Source organism: Rhamphochromis sp. 'chilingali' (genome assembly GCF_963969265.1).
Source record: "Rhamphochromis sp. 'chilingali' genome assembly, chromosome: 14".
Classification (NCBI taxonomy): Eukaryota; Metazoa; Chordata; class Actinopteri; order Cichliformes; family Cichlidae; genus Rhamphochromis; species Rhamphochromis sp. 'chilingali'.
In genome coordinates this window covers 7,657,143-7,680,272 of record NC_137941.1, presented here as the reverse complement: position 1 = coordinate 7,680,272, position 23,130 = coordinate 7,657,143, and the positions used below count along the sequence as shown (strand labels likewise).

General features: G+C 38.2%; 2 protein-coding genes across 4 annotated transcripts in view; one reads left to right on the top strand and one right to left on the bottom strand.

Moving 5' to 3' along the window:
• The window catches only part of LOC308410602 (inactive dipeptidyl peptidase 10-like), a 270,936-nt gene extending 255,169 nt beyond the window's left edge, over positions 1 to 15,767 (top strand). For all 3 annotated transcript variants that reach the window (XM_080904051.1, XM_080904052.1, XM_080904053.1), the window contains 10 exons: positions 1,015 to 1,059; positions 4,782 to 4,880; positions 5,088 to 5,157; positions 6,308 to 6,502; positions 8,721 to 8,775; positions 8,987 to 9,086; positions 10,817 to 10,875; positions 11,553 to 11,625; positions 11,930 to 12,003; positions 14,128 to 15,767. In XM_080904051.1, coding sequence (XP_080760177.1) covers positions 1,015 to 1,059; positions 4,782 to 4,880; positions 5,088 to 5,157; positions 6,308 to 6,502; positions 8,721 to 8,775; positions 8,987 to 9,086; positions 10,817 to 10,875; positions 11,553 to 11,625; positions 11,930 to 12,003; positions 14,128 to 14,265 — 908 coding nt within the window. In that variant the 3' untranslated portion in view covers positions 14,266 to 15,767. The remainder of the gene's footprint in view (positions 1 to 1,014; positions 1,060 to 4,781; positions 4,881 to 5,087; positions 5,158 to 6,307; positions 6,503 to 8,720; positions 8,776 to 8,986; positions 9,087 to 10,816; positions 10,876 to 11,552; positions 11,626 to 11,929; positions 12,004 to 14,127) is intronic.
• Positions 15,768 to 17,602: 1,835 nt separating this feature from the next.
• The window catches only part of LOC308410398 (inactive dipeptidyl peptidase 10-like), a 146,828-nt gene continuing 141,300 nt past the window's right edge, over positions 17,603 to 23,130 (bottom strand). Inside the window, exons 24-26 of the mRNA XM_080903703.1 lie at positions 22,693 to 22,768; positions 22,334 to 22,407; positions 17,603 to 19,589 (exon numbers count right to left, since the gene is read on the bottom strand). Coding sequence (XP_080759829.1) covers positions 19,473 to 19,589; positions 22,334 to 22,407; positions 22,693 to 22,768 — 267 coding nt within the window. The 3' untranslated portion in view covers positions 17,603 to 19,472. The remainder of the gene's footprint in view (positions 19,590 to 22,333; positions 22,408 to 22,692; positions 22,769 to 23,130) is intronic.

Below are 23,130 nucleotides of genomic sequence, written 5' to 3'. Positions count from 1 at the left end.
TCTCTGTGTAACATTGGGTCAAAACTAATACAGCCCACCAACAGATAAGTGCAAGGAAATAAAGGAAAAGTTGGTTTGTGTTTTAACTCAAAGAAAGGAGAGCTTTAAGTACAGCACACCTGCCATCCTATTAACCTCTGACAAAGTATATTAGAGAAGGGCATTAACAAGTACTGGCTTAATTTGATATTAGGGAGGCATCTCGAGTGACCTTTAACCCCTAATTGATTTAAGAAAATATAGGGAAGGTGACATAACAGCTGCCTACAGTGGCCTTTTAGAGCAGCTTTAAAGGAGCCCCTTTACATATATTAAATACCATTTAATCGTAATTGGGCAAACTGTCAGGTGGAAATGTTATGTGACGGCTGTGTGCAGGCAGGAGAAGGACCCAAAGTGCAGACTCCGGAGACAGAAAGTAACTCAAAACAGCTTTAATGCTGAACTCAAAAGGGTAACAAAAACTAAGAATACAAAATACACCTACGCAGACAAAACACACAGCAAGATAAAGGTAGATCGCGACAATGACAAACTGAAACACAGGGCTTAAATACATAGAGGGAGCAATCAGGGAATGGACAACAGGAGGGAAACACAGCTGGGGCAAATCAGAACTGACGAGACAAGGAAGCGTAAACGGAACACACTGAGATAAGACAGAGACCTTCAAAGTAAAACAGGAAACGCATAACACACACTGAACAAAAGACAGACTCACATGCAGGCACTACAACAGAGGGAACAGAGACGTGGGACCAGGGCAGACACAGCCACTGACTGGAAACAGGGATATAGCGGACAGGGGAGACAGCAACTAAGGATTACACAGAAACAAACCATAAGACATGACTCTAACAAAAACCCAAAGACTAGAAATTATAAATAATATAATAAACTCAAAAACCCTGGGTCAACGACCCAGGCATCCTAACAGGAAATGTCTCCAGTCATGATAATAAAGATGCTGGAAATTGCTTAAATTACTTAGATGCTCTTTTTGTCTCCTTTCAGGTCCAGGAGCACCTACTGTGATCCTACACAGTCTGAATAATTCAAGTAAGTTTATTTGTATCTCACATTTTAGAAAAAGTAACTCAGAGTTTGTGAATGAGGCGACATTCAAACACAATAGGCCTCTTGCAAGAACTGTAAATGTTATTTTCCCTTGACAAGCAACATGGGTGGGTGGAGGAGGGTGTATTCATGGAACTGACTGCTTTAATTTGAATCTATTTTGAGTTTAAGTGTAAGTGTTGTAGAAACATTTCCAAACAAAAATAGACGACAAAGTCAAATCTCATAAGACTTACCCGATGTTCCTGTTCACCACAGTTATTTTCAGCCAAAATCTCTGTTACTGTCTTCCCCTTTGGGTGACTGCCAAAGAGTCACTGGTCGCTGTGTTTCGGAGAATTTGTAACAAATATAGATTTCACTGATAAAAAGGAAATTTCTCACAGAGCAAAGAAACTCTTCTGTTTTTCTTTCCCAATTTTTATGAATGGAACTGACAGTCACAACAAGTAGCCTCTATGCTAATGACAACATTTCTGGAACTTCATGACCAAGATGAATTTTCCAGGCTGAAGCAAGCAAGTTAGAGAAGTTCAGAGAGCTTAGAAGCTCGGCTTAGTAGACTTAATAAGGCAAATTTATAAGTATTCAGGTAATTTATGAATATGCACTTTTTAGGTATACATATTCAGCCACTTATCAATGCAAATGTTGACATCTGCCAATCACATGAAAGCAACTGTTAGAGTCAAATTGTTAAATGTTGTCATTGTGTTACTTAAATTTGTAAGTCTTGGTGCAAACTATGTGATCAAAGACATTCCTTTGTTTCTGACTCCCTCCCCAGCCTGTTGAATGGTGGGGGAGGCTGTAGTGTTTTATTATAGGCACATCCTAGGTGAAGGTTCTGTTTTCTTGTTAAGTAAACTTCCTGCCTTTATGACCCTTTGGTGAGCAGGAGGTCACACAAATGCACCCACAAACACAAACACTCACGGGCACCTACACACACACACACACACACACACACACACACACACACACACACACACACACACACACACACACACACACACACACACACACACATTCTCGCACATGCATACACACATATACAAGGGCACGACACACCACAGGGGGTGTTACAATGGGTGGTGCCTATGTAAACTGTAACTGTAGTCAATAAAAGGCTGCAAGGAAGGCTGTTTATTTAAAGTTAGCTAGGAAACAGGTGAGGAGCGTTCAGCTCCAAGAGCCTGGTTCCGACCAGCGTCCCTTGCTAGCAAGTAAAATTGTTCGATTACTGTTCATCTTGCTTCGTTAATGGGAATAAGTCTCTAAACCAGCGGGGCCTGTGGAAGCGCAGACCCAACAGCAACTCTGGCATGTAGACATGGATGTCCTGCTGATTCTTAGCATCAGAATGGAGAAGAAAAATTACATCAGTAATTTTGAAAGTGACAATATTGGTGCCAGACGGGTTGGTCTGAGTATTTCAGAAACTGCTGATTGTATAGAAAATTATCAGAAAAAGAGAAAATATCCAGTGAGCATCAGTTCTCTGGATCATAAAGCCTTGTTGATGTCAGAGGTGAAAAAAAAAGCCCCAGGAAGGCAACAGTAACTCAAATAACTACTTTTTACAACTGAAGTATGCAGAAAAGCATTTTGAACCTTGAAGTAGATGGACTACAATAGCAGAAGACCACACCACATGCCACTCCCATCAGCAAAGAACAAGAAACTGAGGCCACATTTCACATGGGTTCAGTGCACCCATATTGTGATGACTGCTTCCAGCAGGATAACACAACACGTCTCAAAGCTCAGATGATCTGAAACTGGTTTCTTGAACATGACAATGCATTCCTTGTACTCAAGTGGCCTCAATAGTCACCCGATCTCAAACCAATACAGCATGCGTGGAATGTGGGATGTGTTGGATTGGAAGATTCCCATCATGGATGTGCAGCTGACAAATATGCAGCAACTGTGTGATGCCATCATGTCAATATGGACCAGAATTGTTGAGGAATGTCTCCAGCACCTTGTTGAATCTGTGCCACAAAAAATTAAGGCAGGCAAACTACTTCTAACCAGGTGTACCGTGAGATTCAAATATTACTAACCCTTATCTGTTTAAAGTAGGGAAAATCCTAAAATAGAATGAGTCCCATTTAGTAAAAGGTATGATTTCTGGAGAGGGGTCAGCAACCCACATGTCCTGATTTACATCGGTACAGTTCAAGACATTTACTCATTAAAGCCACACCTAAATGCGGAAATAGAGGGAACTAAACATCTTTTCAAGCATTTAAAACTGTAAAAAAAAAACTGTAACAGAGTCTCTCTTTTACCTAAAACAATCCCATCTTTTCTGGAAATAAAAGCAAATAGTAAAGAGTTTCTGTAAATATCCTCACATGCAGCGTCAGATTCCTATCCTTGCCTGACAGTCGATTTTGTAAGTGGCTGGGTGGGCATTAGGCCAAGGAAATGTAGTTGGTATAAGACCTAAATACAAGCTGACAAGTATTTCCTCTTGAATCTGGTCGTACGTCAGAGCCAGCAGAGCTCACACGACAGTCACACTCGGGAAAATAGTGGTTGGAGACTACGATGCAAACAAAGTGATTGCGAACATGTGCAATCAACTTGCAGTTTCCTTGTCTGGGAAGTTGTAGCTTTGTGGAAGGTACATTTTGATACACATGAGTTATATAACTGCACCTATAGAAGGAGGTACAAAAAATGAAGAAGCATGAATGTTGCTCTCAATGTGTGTACACTGCTGAGAAAAGACTGGGAGAGATGCTTTCACTGTGTACTGATCTATGTATACAAATGTGACTAAAAGCCTGAAACACTGGAAACCACTCTGCTCATTGTCAAAGAGTAGGGGTTGAGGGTGCCGCGTGCCCAAAGTCTGGTTGATAAGTTGGTCGTCACAACTACTTGCAATCAGTCTCCGACAGCAAAAAACAATTTACTGCACTCAGTCACCCACCACCAATTTTTCCAGGTTGTAGGCTCTTCCATTGACCACACAGTCAACAAATCCAGATTTCTTTCTTCTATTTTTGGCATGAAAATGGACACACACACTCTTTTTCTCGTTATCCACATGTATGTGTTGTCTCCCAAGGAAAAAAAAACAACAACAACAACAAAAAAAAAAAAAAAAAAGAAAAGAAAAAGTTAACAGCTGTGCTGCAGAAAAAGCAATTTGCACAGGGTTATTAGGACAGTGCCTCCATCCACAGCTGGGAACTCAAGGCCTCTGGCGGTTTCATAATGAGACGTCTATTGATTTTGGGTTTTCTATTAGAAATGCTGGATGAATTCCATTTCATTTAGCTGCTGTTCAGATGGCTTGAATGGAAAAATGGCCAAATCAGAGAGTCACTGTTCATTACATGTGGAGAAAATAGTGGGACTCCTGTTTTTGAGGCCAGAAGCTGCTGTGTGTAGAATGCCTTTCAGAAATTGAACTTTTTGAATTTATTTTTCTGTGCTCATCCAAGTTTAATATTGGCTACATTATTGTAGTTATTCAGCTCTCTCTATGAATTTGCCACAAAATAAGACTATTTCAGAAACAATCCCCTAGAATCAGATCTTATTTGTCTGACATACACTTTCCATCTCATCTCATTACATCACAGCCTCAAAAGACAATTCCGTACAGGTCATTTGCATTCAGATTATTGACAACAATTTTTGCACTCTTTCATCTTTTAAACACATTGCCCTCATCTTTACAGATTACTACATCCTTGAGAACAACTCTTTGCTGAAGGCAGCCTTGAAGTACAAAAGGATCCAGCTGACAGACTTCAGAACTGTTCCAATGGAACATTTTGGTGAGGAAGTGAGGGGGTAGGGCTAAATAAGTATATACTTCTGCCTACTCCTTTTCAAACAACTGCATGGAAAGATTTTATGAAATGTTGGTGAATGTATATGTTTGAAATAAAAATGAACTGAACTGAAGTGTAGGTTTCTGTGGTGTTAGTGTAACTCACTGGTGAACTGCAATACATCGACTTTTCTCTCATTTCTTGTTACAGATTTACCTTTGAAGATCTCGTACCCACCAGACTTCTCTGATTCCCGCCACTATGGACTTCTGTTGGTCGTGTATGTATCACATGTGCTTTCTACTATATCTCACAGTCCTTGGTCAAGTAAGAGAGAACAGAAAATGTATGAATATTTAATGCATTCGTTTCCAGTTGTAATCACACTCCTGACCGTAATTTGCATGTAAAATAACCGGGGTCATGTTAAGTCAATCACAGCGTACCTTTGTGGCAACCTGTGATTCAGTCTTTTTCATATCCATTTGAATAATGAACCAATAAAAGCAAAAATAATCACTGACAGGATGAAGTGTTCTATGCCAGAGTGATTGTAAAGAGAACCTATTTTCCTTATTTTCTGTCATATAAAATGTATATAATAAAACTGAAAGGTTGCACTAAGGTCCAGATGAAGGAAAATAAACATTATTGTTAACTGTTAAACAGCTAAAAATAAGTCAATGTACCATACCTTTGCACTGGGTCACATGTTGCATTATGAAAAAAGCTATTTCAGTCTTTAGAAAGAATCAGCTTAGAAGTCTTAGAAGTACTTGTCTTAACTCAAAGTAGATTAGACCAACTTCTGAGGTAACTTTTGAAAGTAAAACAAATGAGCAAAAATGCTAAACTTGAACAAATTCCTTAATAGTATTTTGATAAATACCGTAAGCCTGTTATTAGGTACTTTCAGTCCAAAGAGTTCTAATGACTCCCTGAAGGTTGCTGCCCACCGAGGAGCAGTGGAACAAGATGAAGGATGTTTGTGGTGCAAGCTGTGCGTTTGTTGTTTGTCACAGGCTTCAGGATGACAACCTAATTGGAAAAGCAGGGTTTCTTCCAGAAAACTGACCAGCCCTAGGATGGTTAGGGTGATTGCAATTAATCTGCACTTGATTAATGTGGCGCTATCTTACCACCAACCACTATAACACTATGATGTCATTGCACACACACACAGTGTTTTTTTTACTTGTTTTCTCATTTCCTCCCTACATTGCTTAGCTACATGTTGACAGCCAAGGTAACAAGCAGAGAGTGAAAATTTTGAAATTTGTCTTTCATAATTTTTTCTTTCATTTTTAGACATCTTTTACTGTGGAAGTTGTATCAGCTCAAAAAGGAATTTCTGCCAGTTACAGAGGTTATATGACCAATGCGGCTTCATGCTGCCTGAAAGTGCCTGATTATGTTTGTTCTCTGTTCAGTGACGGCGCCCCTGGAGGTCAGGCTGTGAGTGACCGTTTCTCCCTCAGCTGGGACTCGGTCCTCGTCAGCTCTGACAACATCATCGTGGCCCGTCTGGACGGCCGGGGCGGCGGCTTCCAGGGTCAAAGGATACTGCACGAAGTTCACCAGAGACTGGGAACTGTTGATGTTCAGGACCAGATTGCAGCAGTGGAGTATGTTATCACATCCATTTTATTTTACTTTTTACTTTTTATTCTTGTACTTTGAGATAAAAAATTCAAAATATGTGCAAATCCCCTGAACAAGAGCTTTGTAACTCAGTTTGGAATTTAAAGCAGAATGCCATCCTCTTTTTATTTGATCTGAATATTTCTGCACTACTGTGTCTAATTAAAGTCTTGAAAATGGTTATCAAGTCAAGAATAAAGGAAGAAATCCTTTAAAGAATAAAAGTTCCAGATAAATTCCTTTTGACATAATATAGACTAGACTTAAATTGGAAACCATAGTGTAAACAGTTTCAGATGAAATCATAAGAGGTTCTGGATGTTTCATTATTTGGTTTAGGAGCTGCCAGTTCAGACAGCACATGGATTTAACAGCAGACAATACATACCTTTGTTAAATACTGTAAGATACTGATTTCCTTTGCTGTTATTTCCAAAAAATACCTAAATAACAACAAATTCAGAATGTTTATCTTAATGGATGATCAAAAAATCTATGCAAAAACTGTCACAACTCCCCTGACTAAAAAAATATATATAGATATATATTCAGTTTGTAACCCTTCAGACATATTTAATGATGGATAAAGAATACTTTACTATGCATATTTATAACGCCAAAGTAATTATAAGTAACTTAAAAAGCAAGTGTCAAAATCATATGTTGATCGTTACTCTAATATTTGTATAATACAATTATTACAATTAATTTAAGCCAGTGGTTCTCAAAGTTTTTCATGGTCCATTTCATTAGTTAAAAAACCCCAAAGGTTGTTTTCATTCATGAACAGTGAAACAGTTTCAAATACAATTTTGATAAAATGGTGAGCATAACAGGATCAACTAACTTTTTTTGATTTTTCCCAATAAAAATCATATTTACTCAGTAAACTCCATGTTTTTTCCACTGCTTGTTTGTGCTACACCGGAAATTGCTCCCACCAAGTGGAGCAAGATTGTCACTCTTCCAGGAGAGAACCCCACGATACGTCCAAAACAAAAGCTTATTCCCCTCTATGAACAGACACTTTGGAACCTTTTGTCCAAGTGATGACTATCAAACTTTCTCAGTGTCATCTTACAGGAATTGATCAATGTTAAAATGAATAAATAAAACAGGTTATAGTTTTTTTTTTATTATTTAATCGTCAAATTCACATGTTGTACACAAACAAAGCACTTTGCTGGTGGGCAAGGCAGTAGTAAGGCAGTAGTTGTTGTTGCTACTGTTTGTACAGTAAGTTGCAATAAGTGATCAGTGGACTATAAATTCTCTGCTCGTTCATGCTAATTAAAAAAATAAAATCCTGTCAGCCTCTTTGTCCCACAGAACTCTTTGAAGTTTATAGACACTCTGCTTAATTTGCATTTTATAGTCAAAACAGGGAGAGTCAGGCACAGCAAGAATATGGTGCACACTGAGGATGGACTCTAGTCTCTTAGGAGTCGGGGCAGGGTCACCATTAGCATTTTTGCATTTAGCCAGACTCAACATGTAACGTTATGATGCTTTTTGATTTGGGTCTTGCGATGTGATCTTTCCTGTGAGTTTGTTGATCGAGAATTATAAAGAAGGTCAAAAGGAGCTGCAATGTCTTTGGGTCTAGAGAAAGCATATGAGAGGGTTGCAAGAGAGGAAGTGTTGTATGAGGAACACAGGAGTGGAAGAGGTGGTGAAAGACATGTATGAGGACAATGAGACAATGGTGAGGTGTGTAAAAGTTACAGGGTGGGATTGTATCAGATATTAGCTCTGAGCTGCTTCTTGTTTGCGCAGTGATGTTGTACAGGTCGACTATGATCCTTGCAGATGACATAGTGGAGTGAGTGGAGTGAGGGTCAGGGGTGATTTGTGATTTTGGATTTTTGATTCTGTTTTAATATCAGTTTCATATCAGACTTTACACATATACAGTTGATTTTTTTTTTTAACCTTCTTTAGGCAGGAGGAGGACTCTCGGGATTTAAAATCATTTGCTTTACTCTTGTGCTCAAATTGATGGTGCAGTCATATCGTCTCATGCATGTTTATGAAGGCAGGAGATGTATCCAAGAATAAAATCATTAGAACTCACTGAAGTTTCTGCGATTTTTCAAGTGTTTTTTTTTTTTTTATATTTATTGATATCCAGTTCTTGGTTCCTCCCATGCAACCACATTTAAGAAGTTCTGTAGGTCATATAGCATGTGTGTGTTTTTCCAGTTACATGATGAAGTTTCCATACATTGACCGGACAAGGATAGCAGTGTTTGGAAAGGTGAGCCTCCTTTTTTTCCTCCATTTTTCTACTTTTAATTTGCGACCATCTAAATTCTATTCTTACTTCCATTGCTGAAATTATTAAGTGCCAAGAAGCTACTTAGTAAAATTTCTACTGAGTGACTCCAGAGATTGATTCCAAGTTCATTTTTACACTCGATGGATTTCAGCAATTAGAGATGAATAAATGTTTGTGTTTGCTCACTTAGGGATATGGAGCCTACATAACATTAATGATGCTGAAGTCTACTGACAGCCTGTTTAAATGTGCGTGTGCAATGTCACCAGTGACCGACTGGAAACTCTATGGTGAGTAAAACATCTCTCAAAAGAGGTTAATTCACATTAAAGATACATTTTACAAGCTGCAAAGCAAATGTAAGTAAAGATCAGTAAAACTGCTGTGGTGGACTTTCCTGTGGATTTCATACATTGTGGAATTTCAGACCATTGTGTTGGTCCACAACAATAAATATATAATATATATAGGCAGCATTATGTACCACACCAGTTTTATTTGGCTTGAATATTCTAGTTACTAATGTGCACAGAATATACTTTATTTCTCTATACTGTAACACAGTACTATTGAACATGTTCTGGTTCTGCATTTTTGTTTTTTTAAGTGATATTCTTTTTATCTTTATACTTTTTAGTGTCCCCAGTGTTTCATTGTTGTTGTTTTCCCATGTTTTCCCTCTGGGTTAGCTCCCTCGTCTTCCTTGTTTCTGCTTCTTGTTTCGCTTTGGGAATTGTTCTTCCTTGCATGTCAAATAAGTCCTAGCTTCATGGGTACATTTGAATAGTCTGCTTTGGTTAGGAAGGTTTCATTCTGGCACTCATAACAACTGTTTGAATTCTTCAGATACTAAGCAAGAGGAGAGGAGATAATATCATCCTACAATTTATAGTGATGCAATATCCAACCATTCCTTAAAAGATCAGCATAGTTGGAAAAGTGGTGGAGCATATTGTCCGTTTCATACCCTAACCTACTGATATGTATTTTGAATTTTTAATCATTGAACCCCAAGGTTAGAACATTAAAATGCTGTCATGAAGTGCTTGCTGTCCAGGTGTTGTCTTTCATGAAGAACAGATTTATCCCTAGTGTGGTTGGACTCTCTCCACATTGAGTTTCTCTTTCTCTTAGTCTTTATCACTTTATCACTCCTCTTTGGTCTCATTAAGTGTTTCTCATGAAGGCCAAGGAAAAATGGCAAGGAAAGTAGAGATGCAGTAATATTTTGTCTCTGTCTTCCCTCTAATTCCCTGATTGTTTTCACCTGTGTCTTGTCTCCTGCTTTTTCTTATTTCCGTGCTTTGTGATTGTACTCCCCTTGTTGTCATTTGCACTGTGTGAGCTCCCAACTTTAACAGCTCCTATGAGTTTACCAGAATAGAGCATTTTTAGACAATCATGAAACGGTTGGTCCTGATTTATCATCACCATATTGCATCATCATCTTTATTCATTAAAACCTCAGTATATTTTCCCAAACATGAATTATGCATCTCATGTGTAACAATTTAGACTCATGTCTACACCCAAAAGCAAAACTTAATTCTCCATATTGAGCAGTGCTCAATATGTCAATGACAGCCAAAAACTAATCTGTATTTCTAACGGTCAGAAGCAAATGAAAAAGACATAGCTCATGTCTGCAACATCTGATGATTAACGGGCAATTCAACCAATTAAAGTACACAGTAAAGTGACAAAGTAAACCTAGATCATTTATTAATAAACTGAATAAATGTAAACTTTATTCTTCTCCTTTAGCCTCTCACTAAAAATGACCTGTTTATTTCTGAAATCTGAGTGTGAGATGAATCTGACCACTGTAAACATTGTCCTCTGCAACACTGAGATGACACAGATGACTTTTTCACCACCACAAGCTGCTTTCCTTTTTACTAAAAGTATTTAATTTGGACCCTGAATACCAGGATCTCCACTTTGTGCAGGTACTTAGCTGCAGCTGAAGCACTGTGTGCTAGTAGCACTGTTAAGATTGTCTCACTTCTCATTTGCACAGCGTCAGCGTTCTCTGAACGATACCTCGGCATGCCATTACGGGATGACAGCAGATATCAGGTGCGTGTTTACTGCTTCCACGAGCATGTTTCCTGTTGATCTTTGAAAACGTTAACATCAATGACACACCTACAGTTAAGCTCCTGCAGTTACTGAAAGCAGCTGCTATCAAAGTCAGAGGCAGCGATGCTTTGCTTTACTTTTTCTTTTTTTCTTTTTTAATGCTCTGTAGGATTTTGTCACTCATCTGTCTTTGGTTACTCTGAACTCCGGTGTGTCAGATCACATGCCGAAGTTTGGGGGGGGGGGGGGGTTTCAGCCGCAGCGAGACTGTCGCTCTCAGGCCTCTTGATGTTCAGCTATCAGATGTACTTTCCTCCCAGTGTGATAGGAAGGAGGCAGTGAAGAAGAACAAAACACTTTTTTGCACAAGCACAAACAACAAATCTGACCCTGACAAGTATTTCATGGCTTCTGCTGTACCACACCTTACATTTTCCTCATAATTTATGCAATCTGTGATATTTCAAGAACAGAAAATAATATCTGTGGGAGATGCCTTATCACTTAAAGATCTCGAATTAATTTGAATGACTCTGTCGGTGTGTGTCTGTATGTAGAATGTAATTTAGTACAGTGCCATTCATTTGATCACATTCTGCATCTTTTTTTATTTTCATTTCTCAATGCCAGTTAGCATATCTATCAATTAATTATCTCCCCACTCTTTCTCGCAGTTTTCCAGTGTGCTGCAGAATGTTCAAGCTCTTAGGGAACAGACACTGATGCTGGTGCATGGCACAGCAGATGGTAAGAAGCAAAATAAATCGTAGATAAAAATGAAAATACGCTATCTGTGGTGCATCACTGCTGAGCACAAAGAGGCATGCAATCCTGGAAGGTAATGAGGCAAATGCTTTTTAATCAAAAGATAAATGGAAAAGTGGGTTATCTAAATTGATGCTGGGATTTCCAGAGGAAAACATTCCCTGATTAACCATGCATGTCGGATTTGTTGAGGCATTTCCATTCTCCCAGAATCTGATTGTCTGTTTTTTTCCCCAGTTAGGATTCAGGCTGAATCTTGCTGACATTTTTCTCTTTTTACTCCCAGCCAATATCCACTTCCAGCACACTGCTGAGCTCGTCAAGAACCTTGTGAAAGTTGGAGCAAACTACTCAATGCAGGTGTGTAACCCAGAGATGTCATCACTAGGTTTTTAGAGTGCATTTGGTAGAAAACAATGACCTATGGCAATGATAAATGGCTCAACTGTTATACAGTGTCAAAATAAAATAAATACATTTTTTAAATAAAAGACTTTCCATATTAGGTTGGTTTTTTTTTTTACAGAATATTTTCAGTATTCTTTGGCCATACCTTGATTTTAACCATTTAATATTCACGGAAGCGTCCTTATTAAATTTTTTTTTTAATTAATTAAGACAATTACGAGTAAATTTTCATTTCTTTTTTACTTTGATCCTATCTGCTCTAAATATATATTTTGCATAGCCTCCCTCACACTGACATTTCTTTGGGTATCACATATAAGCTATAAAAATGCAAGTTGATGCAAATAAATGAAGTAGAAAATCTATACTTTGATCGCATCTTGATTACTTCATTTAAAATCCCCTGTGGTAGTGTACCAAAGCACAACTGCAAAAATGGTGTCTTTGTTCAATGAATTATGAACTATGAATTTTAACGAAATGTCCTGTTTAGGTTGTGTTAAAAAAGAAAGCATAACAGGAGCATGTTGATCTCATAGCTCTGGCATGATTAGTGTTAGGCAGAGCATCTTATAGTTGTCGCTTGACTAGAATAACGTGTGGTGGAGCTCATATAGCAAAGTTGTGCATCCTAAATATAGCACCTGCTCATTATGTAAGGTTTTCTTTAAAATAAGCAGTAAAGATAACTTACAGAGATACAGTCCAAGCTGTTGTCTTTTCTAAATGCACGTCCAGCTTGTTCTGATTCCCAGGAAACTGTGACAAACGTGTGTTGTTCTTTGAAAGTCACTGACATGTCTCAGTTATGCAAAAGCTTCCCTTTGGTAGTGGGTTAGTAAGATTGGGTTGTAAGTTTCAAGTGCAGATTCCAAACAGGAGATGAACCTTGTGGCTAAGAAACCACATTAGGAGGCTTATTCAGCCTCCTAATGTGGCCTTGGTAGGTCTCTAAAATGTGACCGTTATCTCTCAGCTGCCTATATTGCAGTTGGTGCTGCATTAGAGGTACAGCATTAAAAGCAACCTTGTTTTCACTGATGAGGCACTAACAAATTGGCATTTTATGATGCTTCTTGACAAGAACGCATGTGTGTGAAAGAAACAAAATATGACAAGGGTTCAGACTGAGAGAATTGAAGTTACATGGTGTATGTTTTAACCACTGCATTACTAGAAATCTCCTAAGTTGCAAGATTACGTCAAGGATTTTTTCAACGTGCTCTGATCCCATTCTTTTAGATGCTAATGGTGTTGCAGAAACACCAGTGGCTGTGGTGCACTGACGGCAAGATGTCCGTGCCGCCAGTGCACCACAGCAATACTGAATGCTGAGAGACAATAGTTGTCTTACAAGAGTCCATACGGAGGTTGGTAAAGTGGAAGGTAGATGACCATAATTTAATTCAGACCTTTGTGTTTTGTGTTGTTTTTTTACTTTTTCTCTCAGTTGCTGCATAGTTTTAGGCTTTGATTGGGAGGGGTTAAAGTATTCCACTTTATGAAATTAACTCTACTCTGCTATTAATTTTGGCACTTTGTTTAAATGTGATGCAAAATAGGAGGTAATCCCACCTCACTCTGCCCAGAAGCCAGGCTATACAGCAGAAGACGCAGCTGTGGGATTCTAATGGAATAGACAATGATTATATATCACTGCACAAGTCAATGAAATGAAATGTTTGAGTAACAGTACACTTTGAGCAAGAGCAAGTTGTGTTTCTGGCCACCCAGTGAATCGAAGTGCAGATTATGTCAAATGTTATTTTTCTCTTTTAGCACTGTTTTCATTTTTCCTCCACAAAACAGCTGCCCTTTTAGCTGCTAAATACCCCTATATATTAACTAGAAAGTCAATAACTTTGTCTTACTTCTGTTTGGTGCAAAGGAACTAGTCTGTACTGTGTTTTCAAAGCTTTTTAGTTTAGTCCCACTAATAGAAGCAAAGAACATGAGAGGAATGAGAGTGAACAAAAACAATAAGCTAAAAGACACAAAAAAGACTCCACAAACCTGAGATGGTTGTGTGCAATCAAAGTACCCTGAAAGCTGTTTTCCATGTCTTTTACCCACCAGATCTACCCAGATGAGGGACACTTCCTGTCTCAGCAGAGTCGTCAGCACCTCTACACCACACTGACCAGTTTCTACAGGGAGTGTCTGAAGGAGGAGTTGCTACCACTACCCGATGAAGAGGAGGAAGAAGAGGAGTAGGAATGTGTCTTTGGGAGTCAGACCTTTGGCAGAGCTTGAAGAATTTTGCTGAAATCCGTCAAGGCCTTTCGTGTTTGGACCAAGTGTTTAGCCAGAAAAGGACACTGGGGTAGAGCTGCTGATGCTCCCAAAGTGTGTATGTGTGTGTGTGCGTGCGTATGTGTGTGTGTATGAGCACTCCTGTGTGTGTGTCTGTGTATGTGTAAATGTGATGAAAAAGATAGCTAAAGGACACAACAAGTGACACTCGCATTGCCGGGACTTGAGGCGCGAACTGTCGTCTAGCATAGAGTCATTTCAGTTTTGGGACGCTCAGTTTCTCGGCAAAGCACACTGAAGATCTGCTGCAGGTTCTCCGAGCTGCAGTCATTCACACTTAACCAAGTGCATGGTTCTTTTTCCCCCCTTCGCCTTTCAGCTTCACTCATTCTTGCCATGTCAGTCTCCTTTGTGGTACTGCGACACTTTGGAAGACAAGAACACCGATATACACCTTTGATCTCACTTCTCTTTTGGTTGTTGTATCGTTGCACAAGGAAATGCTCCAGTCATCTGCAAAAATGTTTAGTCACGCAAGTTCACTACAACCTGAGCAGATCCTGAATAAGTGCAATTTCCTGCTGAAACCCTCTGCCATCGCCCACCCTGAATGGAAACAGTGTTTAGAGGTCACACTTTATTGTACAGCAGTCTTGTGTAGACATGTACAATGCCTTATGAGGTTCAACATACTGTAATATTACTTGCTGGCAGTGGTAGTCATCCATTAGCAGTGTCATGTTAACCTATGTCAACTCAGGTCCTCGAGACACGGTGTTGCAGTCAGTTTAGAAACTCTTAAGTTTGGGATGAAGATAACAGGTTTATAGGCCATATAGTAATTTCAGTTTCAGGCCACACTGAAAAAGCTCTCCATCTTAATATGTGATTTGAACCCTTAAATCAAATTGCACAAGTTTAAAAAGGTGTGAGATCATTTTCCAATGCATCTCCACCAGAGTAAAGAACCATTTCACGTATTTTTGGACACTAAAAGACATTCAAAAAAAGAACTAAGATGGGGAATTTTACAGTGTCAGTAAGGTGTTTGCATGTCTACAGGGAATGTGTCAAGTGTTGCCACATTTTGTACAGTACAATACAGCAGAGTGTGTACATAAATATATTTTTAAGATGTCAGATCTCATAGAAAGTTTAGTCTATGGGGATGGATTGATTTGACCTGGACGTCTTGTACTTTCATTTCTTTTCTGTTTTCTTTCAAGCTGTTGATTTTCTTCTTAGGATGGATTTTGTAATGCTTGTTCTCGTTCTTTTTGCTGTTTTAAAAGGGAAGGGTTGAGGGTTGAGGTTTTGGGGTTATTGTGATTGTCCTCTAGTGATGATTATAAATAAATAATAATAATAATAAAAAATGTAAAAAAAAAAAAAATGTAAAAAAAAAACTAAACAAAAAAAAAACCTTTGAGTTATTCTGGTGGATTGAACACAAATAACAGAGAACCAAATCGGCTGCATTTGTTTGCAGGACTGAGCAATTCAATCTAAAGTTTCATTTGTTTGTTACCTTGGCAGTCACATTAAAGAGACCCAGTCATCTGTCATGGCCATGGGCTACCTGCATTAATGATTTAGCAGGCAAGATCTTCTTATTTAAAGTCAAACATACTTGCATCAACACTGCATGTCTGTGTGCATTAATCACTGCCTGCACTTACAAGCCTGAATGACCAAGCAGATGTTAATTCTTAAATTTGTAGTAGCCAGCAAAATGTGTAACAGCTATGGTGGTTCAGAGCTCAAAACAAACATTATTGGTCGTTTTTTAAGGAGGAATGCATCAACATGGCAACCTAGCCAGATGGAAGATGTTGTGAAAAGGTCTATTTTAACACCAACAGTGATCAGTAGGTGTTTAACGACAAACAAATATTTCTCTTCTCTGAAAGTCCTGTTAGTCATCTCCTGAAGATGACGCTCCCAATGGAGACTTTGTTTTTCTTTCTTGTCTAATGAGAAAAAAAATCTTGATAACCACATGATGTCAACGCAGATCTAAAGAAAATAATAGGACAACCGAACAAAGTCAACTCACAGTTTTAGATCTTTCAGTTCTAAAGTTACTGGTGACATGGTTACATTTGGGCTAACATCTACCTCTTTTTGTGGACTCTTCACCTGTTTGGTAAGCTTTGAAAGAAGAACTGCAAGGCCAAAATGCATTTATGACATTTTAAAAATTACAGTTTCTGGCTTCTTAAACTGGACTTTGTATTTTCTCCACGTGTCTCTGTGGATTCTCTCTGGGAAATCATGCTTTCTCCCACAGTCCAAACACATGCTCATTAGGTTAACTGGTGATGATAAATTGACTGTAGGTGTAAGTGCGATGGACTGGTAACCTGTCCAGGGTGTAGCATGCTTCTTGACCTATGGCAGCTGCAATATGCTTCAGCTCCCAAATTGGAGAAGCATTTAAGAACAGTGCTTGGTTGCGTGGAACTACAAAGCAACAAGCCAGTGTTCTTCAAGTGCCATTCCAAAGCCCAGATAAATCGGGAAGGTTGGATCAGGAAGGGCATTGAACATAAAGTATTTGCCAAATCAAGAATACAGATCACAAAGATCAGTCAAGGCTTTAATTTTATTTATGTAGGATGAAATCACAACAACATTCCACAAGGTGCCTTGTATTTTAAGGTAAAGACCCTACAATGATACAGAGAAAAACCCAAACAGCAAACAACCCCCCCTCTGAGCAAGGACTTGGCGACAGTGGCAAGGAAAAACTTCCTGTTTAAAGACACAGGATGGGGTGAGGGTGTGTTCAAAGGCAGTGAGAGAAGACATGCAGAGGGTTAGTTTGAGCATTTTTAGCATTTGGCTTGAACACCACCAAAGTCTAGGCCTCACCCTAAAAGAGTAACAGAAGTTAAACATATACTGTGTAGAGGATGGAAAAAAAACCTTTTATACACATTCACACAACAAGTACCCACTTTTAAACATCTGCAAACAAACAATAACACTGCTCTTATCAGTCTGAATGTTACTCTCCTTAAACATTTTTTAACTTGAGAAAACGATGTGATCACAACATCAGTTTAATAACTGCAGCACATTTCCACCACATAATATGATGTTTTAAAAGTTCCCAATGATGATCAAATTTCATTTTACTTGAATTCCCTTTCCTTACTAGTAATACTTTGAGAGGTGTGCTTATTTGCTTAACATTGTCACTGTTAGGTACTTTCGGCTTAAAGGTGATTTGAGCCTAAATCAGACTTAATCAGGCTAGCAAAGAGCTGTTACAGAAGCTGCAAATGAAACGGTGGATCTCTGCAGGATGCTGCGATATCTATGTTGATGAACTGTTACTTTAAATTCTGAGTAAATCTCCAAGAGTTTTACCTGCAAAGCCTTGTTGTCATTCAGTATTGGTCTCATATCTAAACGTCTCAGCTGATGTTTAGATGTATCGCTGGGAAGCATTGTTATGGATTCTCATTGGATGCGGCTAATTGGTAAATTTGCAGAACTGGTGCTTCTAATGAACATATCTTTTTGTAAGCACCACTCTTCTTTTCTAAAGGCAATACTCAGAGAGCCAGTCCCACCACATTTCTTGAAAATGTTCAGATTTTTTGACCTTCATGTCTTAAAGTAATGCTGGATTCATGTTTTTCCTTACTTAGTTGAATGGTTTAGCAGTGCTATGTTAGTACAGCAACTGACACTATGTCAGCATAATATAACTGATGATAATACAACTTATAAAAGCTGGAAAAAAAAACCTTGAACTATTATGGAGACTCCCTACTCATCAGCTTTTAATCTGCATGCCATTTGCTATGCTTAGCACATCCTGACAGCTCTGTATGAGCCCCAGCTGCAAAATTGCCATTGATCCAGTCATATCACTCTGTATCGCTGAAGCAAAGGGGAACATTTCAGTGATCTATACTATACTCGTTACATTAGAGTGACCTTGGAGCTTCATGAATATATGCACTGTCACTTTAAAATCAAAATAATCTATTAATGCAACACACAGATCTAAAAATGTCAAGTTTGTCAGTTTATTTGAGCGTACAAATGTTTCCAAGTATACAAATGTCAACTACAGAGGGCAATATATATATGGTACATGAGATGCAGTTTGTCAGGCAAGTGTAGAAGTGTGAGCAGCACAGGGTTATGGTCAACAAACAATCAGTTTGCTACTGAAGGAAAGATGCAGTATTTATTACAGGAGTTCTGTTGTGGCCAAAGCGCACTGTACAGCATAGACTGCTTATCTTACACATGAACTTTCTCCATTCTCCACTTTAATTTCTTTTCACATTTTGTGGATATTAAACACTGTGTGGAACAGTAAAGGTTCAAGCTGGTCACAAACATCTGAAATTTATTCATCTATTTCTAAAAACATAGATGAAGATATTGTTAAACTAAGAAATCTTCCCTGAATAACACAATTAATACTTTTAATATGTCACATGGCAATGTGCACCCAAATAGCAGATTCATCTTGAACAGACACACAGGTTCCTTCTAACAAAGATAAAAGAAGAAATACAAAAAACTAAGACTCACAGTAACTTCCTTTTTGAAACTTTCATATTAAAGGTTTTCTTTACCTGATTTAAACAGCATGGCTAAACCCCATTTCACTCTCTGTTACATATTGTCATACGATATTTTTGTATTGCTGTGTTTGCCCGAAGCTCAGAAAAGACTATATGAGGTAAAGGCACCTGCAGGAACTGTTTGGTGATTCGGTCTGATAGTGATACGATTTGGTGGATTTATAGGTGATTTTTCTCTGTTCACAGAATGTATTCACATGAATTCACAGTAGATTTCAGGAAAGATACAAAAAAAAATACAAGTTTCTTTGATTCCCTGACATTTGTATGCATTACATGGTACAAACATTCAAAACAGAACTCTAAATGGTAGTATAATATTAACCTATCTTTTGTTTTTCCCCACAACCTCAGATTCACTGCTCTAACTTTCTTTGCATTCCAACAAATGTGAAGGGACCTAACTTAAATATTATAGGTCAGTGGGGTTTTATTAATCATTTTTATCAGGCAGCAGATGTTCAGGGAAACACAACCTCTCATCGCTGGCTCACTACAGCAGTTGCTCCAGCGCACTCTCCATAAAACCACCTTACCACAGGAGCTTACTTGGAGCTAATCATCTTCATTGTACCCCTCCTCAAAGCAGCGGTTGAAAAAGTTCAGCACTGAGCTCAGAAAGTAGTGTTGACTCTTTACTGAAATAATGTTGTGTCCTTCATCTGGGAATATCTAGTCAGAAGGAAATGGAAAGGAGAGTCATTATTTCTTTGTAATAAAAAACATAGAAATGATGTATATTCTAAGTGAAAGAAAGGAGTTCCAAAAACAAAATAAAACATTGCCTTGATATTAACATCATAGTACAGCCAACAAAACTACACCAGCAAATACCAGTTAGCATTGGTAATAATCAGCTGACATTGATGAAAGACAAGAAAACAATGAACGGATGAACTGGTGACAGTATGTTCTGATCTGCGGCTAAGGATCTCCTGCTAAGATCTTTTTGCCATATAGCACAGGGAACCTTCACTTGTCTTGTAGACTCTAACCACTGGATGCGCTCAAAGGACTAACATGCTAACACTATTAGGCAAGTGGTTATAATGTACTGACTAAGCAGGAATTGTGAGAGTTCAGGCTGGGCTACTTGTGTTTTCTCTTTACACATTTGAGCAGAAACTGTTCAGAGGTAACAACATAGCAAACATGCTCCAGTGCTACCCTATGGTCATCAGGATCCACACTCCGCACCACCCCAAATAAAATATGCAAATACAGTGACTATATAGAATCAATCTAAAGTGTATAAAGGAATTGAGACACTCATGTTGAAGAATACAATTACTGTAATAAACTAATTTAAAAATTAAAGGAACACTTTTTAATCAGAGTTTAGCATCAGTTACATTTTATAACTTAACTTTGATATGATATTGATCTGTTCAGTTGAGCAGCAGAGGGGCTGTCAATCAGTTTCAGCTGCTTTGGTGTTTTTAAAAGCTCCTCTAGTGCAACAGTTACTAGAGGGGTAACAATGAGAGGATGGGAATTAGAGAACCCCCAAAATAGTAATGGCTTTGCAAGTTCTTTGGTGTTTTTTTTATGTTTTTTTTTTTTTTTTTTTTTTTTTTTTTTGCATTTGGCTAGCAGGGCACTGCTGTGAATGTATCTGACTAAACAATCAGAAACAGACTTTATGAGGGTGGTCTGAGGTACCAACATCTTCTAGTGGGCCCTGTGCTCACACCACAGAGACTGATTGGCATTTGCTACAGCATTCCAGAATTAATAATCAGAATAAAAATCCAGCATGATTTTCCCATGGAGATCTGAGGAGTTTTCAAAGTGTTGTGATTTTTTTGTACAATTTTGTTGAGCAGTGGGTGTTAAACATGACATGTGACCATCACGATCATGTTCGGGGGAGTAGCATGCATCTGAGTGCAGGGAGATGGCATATACATTTATTTTAATGACTTTACACCCTCCTGCTGATCAACAGCTGGTAGAAATGAGAGAAACTTGACTTATAACATGAGTATACACCGAATTCCTTTTTAGTATGAAAAGTATCTCAAAAGAACAGAAGTGTAGGGGTCTGAGCTGTACCATTAAATTAGTTTTTATTTTAAATACCTCTTTTTAATTGGCTACATCACTGTGGTAGCCAGTTTAAAAGAGTGTATAACTTGGTCTGGAGCAGATTAAGTTTTTTTTTTCTTACAGTTTTCACTGCTTCATTTCCAAAAGAACATAACATTACAAAGTAGCTGCCCTTTTATACGCAACCCGCCGAGGCATACCTTACTAATGCCACTAAAGAAAGCTGTGATGGAAGTTACAGTAGTGTAGTGTAAGTCACAACGTCACATGAATGTGAACGCATTCAGATGATGATTCAGAAAATATGTCATCTGTTTTAATGCTGGTATTAATCTGCTGCCATGTCAGTTCTACACTGCTGGAACTCCAACTAAAAGACTGAAAATTGATCAGTTACAGTTTTCAACTGTTTATCATATTTCATGTGCCAATGCCAGTGCCTTAACATTTCTCTTTAATCTGGCCTCATTTAAAAGTGATTTCCACATCTCCATCATCAGACTACAAGACTGTGTCAGACTTAAATGCACTGAAGCCTATAATATTTAAATTTACCTTTAATGTGGAGCTTGCACATCAGTGCACTCGTAGTGCAGTTGTTTCTTTCTAATTAATAATATTAATTGTCATTTATATAAATTCAATAGTAATGGCTCTTAACTTATTTCAGCACCATGGGTGTTGCCATTAGATTTATTTATTTATTTTTATTCTTCATAGGTCTTTGTGGCTAGTTTTTCTGACAATGTTTCAGTTTGAAATAAGCACTTTCTCATACAGAGAAAGAATCAAAAGATGTCACATGCAGTTTTGTGTACCCAACTAATGCAAATGAAAATCAAGCTGAAGGATCACAGTTTTAACAGACTGGGGGAGATCCAGTAACCACTGCAGAGGCACAAATGCAAGGGGGCATGCCAGGACTTTTACTGAATTATCTAATTATCATCTTATACGAGAAGATGATTTTGAAGGCGAAACCGGCCACATTTAAAACGGATTTTTTTTTTTTTTTTTATCTTTAACCACAGTTTGTAAAATCTCGCTGACACAAAATAGACTGTTTGGAAAATTATTCATATAAACGTTGCCTAGCATCTGCTCACACAAGCAGCTGTCCACAAACATTGCTTTAATTGCCAAGACCTGATTATCTTGTGCAGCAGAAAGAAACCATCACATATCTGACCACACTGTTTTCTGATATGGACACATGGGAAAGCAGAAGCTTTTGTTAAATGACTTTTCAACCTTCAGAGAATAAAAATAAGAAGGCTGGTTGATAAATTCACAAACACAGCACATGGGTCCGCTCTTGTTAGGGAACTGAAATGAATGTCATGCAGAGAGGAGATGGCAGAAGTCACCTGGAGAGTGTAGTTAACATTTGATGCAGACAGCAGTTTGACCAACTCAGCAGAATGCTGGAAATGAACATTGGCTGTCAAGAGAACAAAGAGTTGCAATGACAATTTACAATGCAATAACTTTGCACAACAACCATTCACCCCATTATGCAGAGCATTGTTAGGAATTCAGTAAAATAAAAGAAATGCAATAGTTAGACTAACACTTACAGTTTTTTTTCCTTTGCATTCATTTTTATGTTAAATTTGCAAAAAAGAATTGTCAGTATGTACTTATTTACAGTTAATTTGGCAGTAAACCCTACTTAATTCTACAGCTACATATCTGCTTCATCATGTTTATCTATTCCCATGCTCACCATCTGCTGTGCCGTGGATAATAAGAAAGTTCAATGGACTTGCAGGTCCTGTGATGTTGCTGAGCAGACTGGAAATCTGCAGGAGACAGTGAACAGTCACCACCCAGTGCAGAATCAGACACAGCTTAACTATATCAGATTTAAATCTAATAAAACAGCTCATAATGTTGAAGCCATTAGCATAAAACTTTGGTTAGAAGACAAGAAACTACATCTTTAAACAGCATCAGTTCCCACTCATAAATATTTATAGCAACTTCTATCAGATGCAACCAAACACAGATGGAAGTGTCAGTAAGCAAGGGTGGATGTACTGAAGTAACAAAACTGTCAAGTGACTGAGCAGCAGAGATCAAAGCTTCCCTTAATGAGTTTTAATTTTGCGCTGCCATCAGCAGAACTTTGTACTTTGCTGATCTTAAACAGAAACTTCAGTTG